The sequence below is a fragment of the Tigriopus californicus genome, chromosome 7, assembly GCF_007210705.1.
Source record: "Tigriopus californicus strain San Diego chromosome 7, Tcal_SD_v2.1, whole genome shotgun sequence".
NCBI classification, from domain to species: domain Eukaryota; kingdom Metazoa; phylum Arthropoda; class Copepoda; order Harpacticoida; family Harpacticidae; genus Tigriopus; species Tigriopus californicus.
Window position 1 is genome coordinate 8971544 of NC_081446.1, and position 9497 is coordinate 8981040.

Consider the following 9497-nt stretch of genomic DNA (forward strand, 5'->3'; position numbering starts at 1 on the left):
ACCTTTAGTTTATTTTATGTTCTGCATAACCAATAAAGGTGTCGCGGGACAGAAATATTTAGAAATTTTAAACTCGGTTCAATTGTATTTGAATTGCTGTCTTCATTACTAGTATGAATAAGCAAAACGATGAAGATTCACCAATCTTATTTATATTACACATTGCATTGAAACAATTATTACGCATGGCCCTGTGATGGTAATGTCTAAAAGTCAAAATTCCGACAAAAATGATTGGTAAAATAACATGAGAAAACAAAATTGAAAGTGAAGAAAAAAGCTTAGATCATTAATCTCTGAAAGAACCAAAGTGAATAGCATCAATCGACATGTGGAATTTATCAATACGGTTTTGACTTGGTAAATCTAAATCTCGTACTTTAGTAAGTGACGATAAGGGCATCGGGTGGCCATGCCGTGCTTTTGAAGGTGTATTCTATCCATCCCAGTTTCGTCCAAAACGTTTTTGGAGTAACAGGTCTCATGGAGTACACTAGTACTGCGCTCAAGCAAGTCGCGGTGTATTCTCTCGATTGATGACGATCACGACTTCATAGGAAGCACTCAACCCACCAGCATTCGTCAGCCAGCTCAGTATGTTCCTCGTGCCATGGGGATGATTCGTACAGAGCATGCAGCATCCACGTTGTCAAGGAACGAACGTAAGTATGTAGGTACACTGCACTGAAGTTCGATTGTGTACCGGATGTTGACTTGGAACCACGATCCAATCGAAGACAGGCATAACTATGTAATGCTGTAACTGCAAATCTTATAATATTCAAAGTTAGTACAGTACTGATGTAACGGTGAATTACCGTGTGGAACAATTTTTTGGAAGGATTATGGTAGTGTCTGGGTTCAATTGTATCAATGATTTGAATTCGAAAATGAACTTGAAATGCGCATTGATCTTGTCTTTAAGAGTGAGTAGGTGTACATTGAGCAAATTTATTCCCTTAGCTCCTTTGCTACAAGATGTGTCCGGAGCACGTGTCGGAAAATTGCTGACGAAACGAGAAGTGAAGTGACCTTTAGCTACATATTTTACTTACATCTTTTTGCCCTAAATTCGACTCAATTCGTTTTGTAAAAAAGTTCTTCTATTTAATCAGCATTGACTTGTGGAGGGGTCCTTTTAGCGTACTATCCCCGTACAGGTACTACTAGTAGTGCAAGAATCGAGGTATTTCCTGAATCCTATTGAAAGTTTTTGAGCAATTTGAGATAGAGGTGTTGTTTTCACTAGTGAAGAGGCAAATAAATTTGTTTTTAGCTTGCATCTTTCAAGCATTTTTTTACTAACGGGAAGGATGAAAAATGCCAAGACGCTTAAGTATACATTCAGCTTGTTTCAACTAGACTTAAGACGACAAAAGTGACCAAGAGTATTTGATAGAACAAACTATTTGGGCCTTATGGACATACATCTAGCAATGGGAACAACAATTGCTAGATGTATGTGCCCAAGAGGCGACCTATTCTACACACTCTTCTATTTCTGCCCCTTCATAAAATCTAGGAGTGGCTTGAGATTGAGACAGTTGTAGTACTAGCAGCTTTTTGCAGACGCTTGTCTCTAGTCTCGCTGACTTGCGGTGGAATTGTCCTTATGGCACAAAGAGTAGACGGACTGCAGGATCTAAGGCGTGCTAAAACGTTCCAGAAAAAACCAGTCTCTGGGTGGGATCCCTCGTAGTACGAACGAAACGAATGTACTTCCAAGTCTTCGCGCTCTCTCAAGACCGAGTTGAACGGAGTTAGTGGAGGCAAAGGCGGTTGACCGATTTACGTCACGGGCATTTTTGAGCTACAGCGTGACTGGCCTGAGAGCCAACATCACAGACAATACGATTGAAACCATAGAACCGATTGTCCAGGTCTGTTGACCAAGTCCTTGTAATGAAATAACATTAATGGGTCCATGCGAGATGACAGGATTCAATGGCAGCTCACGGCAATTATGATAACCCCCAGGTTATCTTATGCATCACTTCTAGGTTTATCATGCAGTGCTTTGAAAACGATGAAAAAGTTTGTTCAACATACATTCAAAGTGCTAGTGCTATTCTGATATTGATTGACATTGATTATCACTCGCTACGGCAACTAACCCTCGAGTTCATTTGGCTAGTTCGTGACCTCTGATGTGTTTGGTCGTTTGTATTCCAGACGAGTAAGGACGAAATATAAGGAGGCATGATTCTACCAATTTACCTTCCGAGCACACTCCCTTTAATTATTTAATTAGTAGTTCATTTACCAGCTTTCAGATTTTTTGTGTCACCGAGTACTCTAGGTTAGTCACCCTCACTGGATCTCTTTCTTCTCCTTCATTCAGCCTTTCGAGATTTTCATATTTGGTAGTGCAAAGTTAGACCCTTAAAGAACAAATCAACAAGTAGGAATCACTTATTGCTTAGCCAAGTATATTAGTTTTCACCCTAAAAAAATGTGGTTCGGAATTTGTGACAGAAACTTGGCCATTTGACTCCTCTGAAGGAGCCTATTTGACATATTTGGCTGAATGGCTTTTGTGTTTTGGCCTGAATCTCTCGAATTGAAGCGTTAAAACTTTTCTACATGTGTACTATGGAGAAGTACGCTCGGAAAGGTTCATTGGATGAGGATGATCTTGCTGCATGCACTTTGAAGTACAACGTGTCAGACTTGGCACGCCCGGACATCGTAGCACTTCTGAGGGCTTGGGCCTTTTCTACGCTCTAACATCATCATCACAGTGTTTCCCTCTTACTCAGAGAGCTGTATAGACATACAAACTCTATACTGCACATTGCGTTCTTGGGCCCCCTCGTGTTCCATTAATTTGATTTTTTTTTTAAAGAAGTGCTGATATAGAGCTGGAAGGATTGCCGTACTTCTTCAAATATTAGGTAAGTGTTTATGCATTGTGCATAAGAGTCAACGTTTGTTGTCGTCGATTCGTTTCTTCGGGTTAGATGGGTTATTCAATGGCTTGTGCAGTCGTGCTTCATTCAATACCGCCACTCACTCCGTTTTCCTCCTCGTATCTCTTGAGGTGTATTCTGTTCTATGCTGTTTCTCTTTTCGGCGGGCGAGTAGAGCGAGTGCTGGCTCCAGCCTACTAGGGAGTAGACGAGCAGACCAGCGAGCAGCAGAGGATTTGTATGTTAAGAGACCTCGCGCTCTTTCGAGAGTTAAAGGCCACCAGAGTCTTGCGGGTTAGAGAAAGACGCCCCTTGAAAGAGCCTTGGTCTCTAAAGAGGGCCACGGGAAATGGCGTATGTGCTTCTAAATGGGCCCAGAAAGTACACCGTTCCTGGGCTTGTGTTTTCTTTGGGGTCACGGTTTCATTGGAACCAGGGAGGGAAATTCTTTGTAACCACCGTAATTTTGGACCCCAATTGTCGGCAAACAAACGCTTTTAGACTTCTATTCACCTGAAAAAGGGGAGTGGTCAGTGATTGCATCCTGGTAATGGTTGGTTAACGCTGGTGCTTGAAACTGCGCATTTTATCCATGTCGCCTGAAATCGCAGTACACTCAAATTGGCTTTCTCCTTCTTTTCAAACATACGAACGTATGTTTATGCATACAGTACATTTGGTCGTTTCAACACGAATGTACATTTCGTGGGCATTGCTGCACACTTTTTAGCCATGGCGGTCCAGGCGGTCCCTTTCTTTTGATTGGCAATTTTCAATGTAAAATGTATGCCTGCAACTCGCTTAAGAAGGGCGTTAGAGCATTTCATCGCATCTGGGAAGCAACGTCACAATAGAGGAACTCTTGATTGACGTAACAAGGATCAACGTTTGGATTCTATCCAATAGCCCTTTTAACACAAATCAGTTTGAACTTGAATGCATCCAATCGAGAGAACTCCAAATGATTTTACTTTGTCTTGAAACTACTTATATATTTAGATTACACACTGGCCATCACACGTCAAAGAATACTATTCCGTACTGTTACTATTGCAGGTCCTCGAGCCCGTAAACTCCCGTGTACTGTCAATTGATGGTCTCTTCATCATACGAAAGTGTATTCTCGGCTTTACGCACATCATCGTGGAGTGAGCTCAGTGGAGGGGGCCAACAACTCGTGAACTACAGGCCTTACGAACGTACCTTCTTCCATGCTTGCTTGCCTGACTGCCTGCTTACTTCCTTGCTTGTTTCCCCACATACGACTACATTGTAAAGGCGATCTCGATTAGCTCTGGCGCCTCCTCTGTACTTGCTGTACGTCGTATATTTGTCGAGCGAGAAGCGCGACGAGCTGAGGAGAGAACGTCAGAGGCCAACCTCGGCCTGCCTTCAATTGGATTTGGACTCGGTCTTGTAATAGTGCTTTCCTCCATCCTCCCGTCGCCCTTCGACGGACGAACGAACGAAGGAACGAAAAAGATCGAACGAAGTACACCGACTACCACCATCTCTACTTCTACTGCTACTTCACCTCGATCCCATTCGACGTAGAGTGCTCAAACAGAGAGAAGCCAAGTACATCCCACATTCAATCTTGCACAACCTTCGAAGACCGCAGGCAAAGGCCGACCGACCAACTAGGGGAGGCCGTGAAGAAAATACAGTCGGTACCCCCTGTTCCTTCCCTCTGTTGTTAGAGGCGGAGAAGAAGGAGAACACGGCGAACAAACCTGGCGCTTCCTTTGTCGAGCGAGGCTGAAGTCGTGTTTGAAGTAAAGGAACACTTCGAGAGTCCTTGCATTCAAGGCTTTGAAACAAGACGCCCCAAAAGACATTCCCGAATTGATGTACTCTGGTGCATTCACTTCTTGTGACTGAATAATATTACATTACTCAGCAAGAGTGTTGATTCAATCATACACATACACCCCCGTACTTGAAATGATAAGTCGTGAGTGAGGTTGATCTAAAATCTTTGAAGACACTTGTTCATCTTGATCATCATCTCCAAGCGAAGAAAAAAGGACTTCTACCCCGATCTGCAAGACATGATGCTGGCTGACGGACAGTTTGGTTTTTGGAACTCCAAAGTCGATCTCGCCCACGCCGGTTGTTCCTCTAGCTCAGCACTGGCCTCGATGATGACTTCTAATCCATCAGGACCTGAACATTCGGTGGGCAAACCAGGAAAACCCAAGCGCAAACGCCCCAAATTCATTCGGAAGGTGGTGTGTAAAGTGTGCGGCGACGTGGCAAACGATCACATTCATTATGGAGCCATTGCATGTTATTCATGCCGTGCGTTTTTTCGTCGAGGAGTCAATGCCAATGCACCTTATTATTGTTCGCAGAGTAAAACTTGCCCCATCACCAAGCATACGCGAAAGCACTGTCAGTATTGTCGGTTCCAGAAATGTATGGCCATTGGAATGAGAGCTTCTTGGGTGATGACTGAGGAGGATAAACAAGAAAAGAAGGAAAAGGCTCGCCTCAAGCGGGTCTCCAAAGTGGGCAAAGATAGTGGAAGCTTGTCAGAATCGGGAATGGTGACGGAGTTCGATGACCATGGACCTATGGGGGACGAGTCTTCACCATTCGGAGGAAACCACTTCTCCACAGACTCTCAACCAGTCTCCCACCAAAGTCAAGTCTACTGTCATGAAGACCAATACCTTTCCAGCGAAGATCCCCAAATGTCGTATTGCTCCGGCTCTCGGGATTCACTCCACTCCCCTACACCCTCCTCGGCATTCTCGGAGTACCCCACTGCCTCCCACACGCCTCCGTTTGATTGTTCCGCCGTGGGACAGAATGCCCTGTTAGGCTTGGAAAGGTGCACTTCGGGGGCAGGAGGCGACAGTCCCATCAATGATACCGAAGGGTATCAATCGAGCGTGGAGTACGTCAGCCCCGCTTCGCCAGTCGAGATGAAACCGGACATATCGTTCTTCGTGGACACCGCCAATATTATTAGGGATCAGCCGATCTTACCATTCACTTCGGAGGAGGCGTTTCTGGTGGAAAATATTATTAACACCGAGGTGGCCACCACCCAATCGATTCCAGTCAATCCTGAGGTACTGATGGACATGATAGAGGCCGCCAAGAGTGGGAAAGTCATTCCCTATAGTGCCCTAGTTGAGGGCTACACCACGTGCATGAGGAGGATCATTCAGTTTGTTTCCAAACTGGATTTTTTCCAGTCCTTCGTGTTGCCTGACCAACGCAATTTGCTCCTTCATAATACAGATATGATCGTGAACCTTCGTTCCGCTCGCCTTCTTAGGCCAGGCATCAACCTTCAGGCTCAAATCAACCATGCTACTGGCGGCCCTTCTTTGGAGAACACCAGCACATCGATGGATCTATTCAAATGTCCGGAGCGCTTGGAGTACAAACAGATTTTCCAAAGCCCTTGGGCTTGCGACGAGAAGCATGAAGCGCAGTTTGCTTCACTCATGGAGAACCTGTTCCACTTGGAGATGGATCGAACCACTACCACACTGATGGCCATGATTGTTCTGTTCTCGACAAGTTACGCCGAGCTCAAAGATTCTCACCGGGCTGTTCAAAATCAAGAGTTCTTCACCCAGTTGCTCTATCGGTATTTGGGTTCAGTCATTGGACGGAAAAATGCCATCAAGCTATTACCCAAATATATGCATTTGATCTCACAACTCGAGGAGATGTCGCAAATCATGATCACCAAGCGACTAACTATATAAATTTGAGGATAAGACGGATGTGAAGCCCACACAAACCCTTTTGAGAGCTGATGGGCGGAAAGAAGAGATACGTTAAAATTTGAGTGTGATTCGCCCAAATTGCTGCCTTTCAGTTGTTGAATCTAGTCTACGGAGAGGTGTTAGATTGCCAGATACCACAAAAACGATCCCATGATATTTTCCAAGCCTTGGTAAATTGGGTAATGGATCGAAGAAGTCGCTCCATCCCTCTTTTTCTCATAATCTTGCCGAGGTGGAACACTAGACCTTTTGTTGGCCTGTTTTCCTTGTGTGATCCACTTTGTTCTGCCGTGATGAGATACCTCGTTCAAATGCCCTTAGTCCAAAAACGTTTAGAATTTTCGTTTGGTCCCAAGGGGTGCCATCTAACTCGAATCAAAGAAAGTATATTTCAACGACTATTATAATAAATATGCAATATTGAACTTCAATCAAATAAACTCTATATTCGTGAGTACGTTGTCGTCGTCGTAAGCTTAATGTTCTCACAGGGTCGTCAACTGATCGATTTCTGTAGTGCAATGCCCCATCCTGAAACAATACCGGGATCACTAAAGATAAGTTTAAAAACCGTTCGCACACTAACCAATGTTTTCAAGCTTCTCGTTGCTATACGGTTTTTGGGAGAAGAGTTGATATTTTCTTCCTAGAAGTAAATAGGTGGACCCAAACTTGTCAATTCACAATGAAAGTGGCGAGATCTAGCTTTGATGGGAAATTAATCTGTAAACAGTGTAAGACAATTGTAAAAAATAGGGAGTGGAAAAAGATAAAAGTAAGCAGATCGTTCTGGACAAAATGTTAATGTTACAAGCAAAAGAAGAAAAAAAATGTGTTAGTAAAATCAGAATGCTGGTCTCATAAGATATTATGTCTTATTTTCAGAGAAGTACACTATCCGTGGTTAGTAGACCCTGAGAAAACAAGGTTGCCCTTTTGGCCGACATGGTTTATTTTTAACTTGGGGAAAAATGCGGAAAAGGTTCAAAATTGTCGAGAAAGTTTGAAAACGCTCAAAAAGGTGTAAAATTAACAAAAAAAGTTGTTACATTGGCAACAAGCTCGTTTGTGGCCCCTTAGATCCTCTTTGTTGCATTTGTTTTATTACTAAATGCCAGGCACTTAACAGACAAACAGCTAGAAGTGTTCTAAAATGTGAAAAAGGTAAGAAACAAGCCATAAAAGATTCACTCCTTAGGTCTTCAAATATCATGATACCAGATCGAGAGTCAAATCTTAGCCATAAAGTTCTTGCTGTCAAGAAAAGCAAATTGCATGTTGATATTACCGTTCATCTTGGGGCTGCCAGAAGATTGGAAAATGATTTGCTCTTGTTCTACTTCCTTCAATTGAGGAGGCAAAGGTTACAGTTGATGCTGTTATATGAATCAGGCCTTCTTTCAGAAACTTGTCTCTTGATCAGCCAATTCAAAGCCTGGTACTGCAGAATTTTTTCCGACTTTGATATTTTAATGTAATTGTGGCACACAATGGTTAAAATGCTATTCAAAGTTTGGACGGAAATATCTAAGCAGATATTTGCATTTTTGAAAATCATTAAGAAAAACTTTGGCTTTATTGCATTATGGAATTCTAGCCCATATCAACAATTTACATGCCTAAAAACAATATAAACACTAAAATTTATATTAAAAAAATATAATAGGAAAGAAATGGGAACACATGTAGTTAGCACTGCCTGATAACTTATCATTGGATCTATTAAATTACTACTTAGTTACATGGGATTTAATGGTCAAGTGTTCATCATTTTTAGCTCCAAAATGACCTATATTTTAACTTAAATTCCCAAAAAGTCAGTTCTGATTTCCACCCTCACACAAAAAGATTATTGTTCTTGTTCTTGCATAATCTCAAAAAAAATTGTTTAATGGTACATTCAAGTAATTCATGATCAAGTTGAACTTGGGTTCATTCCCAGGTCTTAATCCTCCCTTAAATCATATTCAACCTTCTATGAATGCTAGCTACAACTATGGGATTCAAATTTCTCTGGAGTCGTTTTCTTGTTGTAGCTCTATCTGAACAAGTACTTCCTAAACTTTGCAATGTTAGATTGTGTCCATGCTTTGGGGACAAATTCAGGGATAGCTAGAGTGGAGCAAATCTCATCAAAGACTAAAATTATCTCATCCAAGGCAATTCCTGTTTCAGTATTGACAAAATGTGCGACTTCTCTCAACAAATGCTGGGAGTAAACTGAATTGCTAAAAAAAAAAGTTGACAGAGATTGTTTGTTGCATTGCTTTAAGGTTGTAATGTGTGCAAACTGACTGTTTATCCATTTTTTTGTTTGTGAGGCAAAGTGTTCTAACTTATGATTGCTTTGGGGCTTCAATTTGAAAAGAATTAATCATGTAAACACTACTTTAATATTTAAAAAATTCCAAATCTTGAATAACATTGATAAATAATGAATCAACGTCGGCAAAAAGGTAGGAAAAATAAGTAAGGTAACTTAAAGGTAGAAAAATTTGCCAAAAAAAGAAAAAGAAAACGATTGGAAAATCAGCCACAAAAGCGTGAAAACCGGTAAATTTTGTGAAAAAGGTAAAAAATAGTTGTAATTTTGTCAAAAAAGTAAAGGAAAATAGATTTGATTTTTTTTCACTTTTGGACACAAAGCATCAAAAAAAAAGAAATAACTGTTTTAGCAAGAGAAATACAACTAATAACACCTCATTCTCATTGATTTTTTTAGGACAAAGGCATTGCTCTGAAAGCATCTAATTGTGGTATGAGAATGAGCTTTTGAGGGGATGACACTTTTCTCTCCAGATTTCTACCATATTAGCTTTTGCATGTGGCAGTGAGCTTC

At 41.7% G+C, this 9497-nt stretch overlaps 1 protein-coding gene across 2 annotated transcripts; it reads left to right on the top strand.

The window, feature by feature from the left end:
• The first annotated feature begins 543 nt into the window (after window positions 1–543).
• Window positions 544–7115, top strand: LOC131883946 (nuclear receptor ROR-alpha A-like). 2 transcript variants are annotated; one of them, XM_059231558.1, is made up of 2 exons: window positions 544–662; window positions 3966–7115. In XM_059231558.1, the coding sequence occupies exon 2, from the start codon at window positions 4961–4963 to the stop codon at window positions 6635–6637; it is 1677 nt and encodes a 558-aa protein (XP_059087541.1). In that variant the 5' UTR covers window positions 544–662; window positions 3966–4960; the 3' UTR covers window positions 6638–7115. The 2 variants fall into 2 exon arrangements, with proteins under 2 accessions (XP_059087541.1, XP_059087540.1); XM_059231557.1 differs by lacking the exon at window positions 544–662 and adding an exon at window positions 2605–2894.
• The last annotated feature ends 2382 nt before the right edge of the window (window positions 7116–9497 follow it).

What these genes read in the sequence shown, in the direction of transcription:
- LOC131883946 (XM_059231558.1), top strand. Translation starts at nt 4,961, where the DNA reads ATGATGCTGGCTGACGGACAGTTTGGTTTTTGGAACTCCAAAGTCGAT.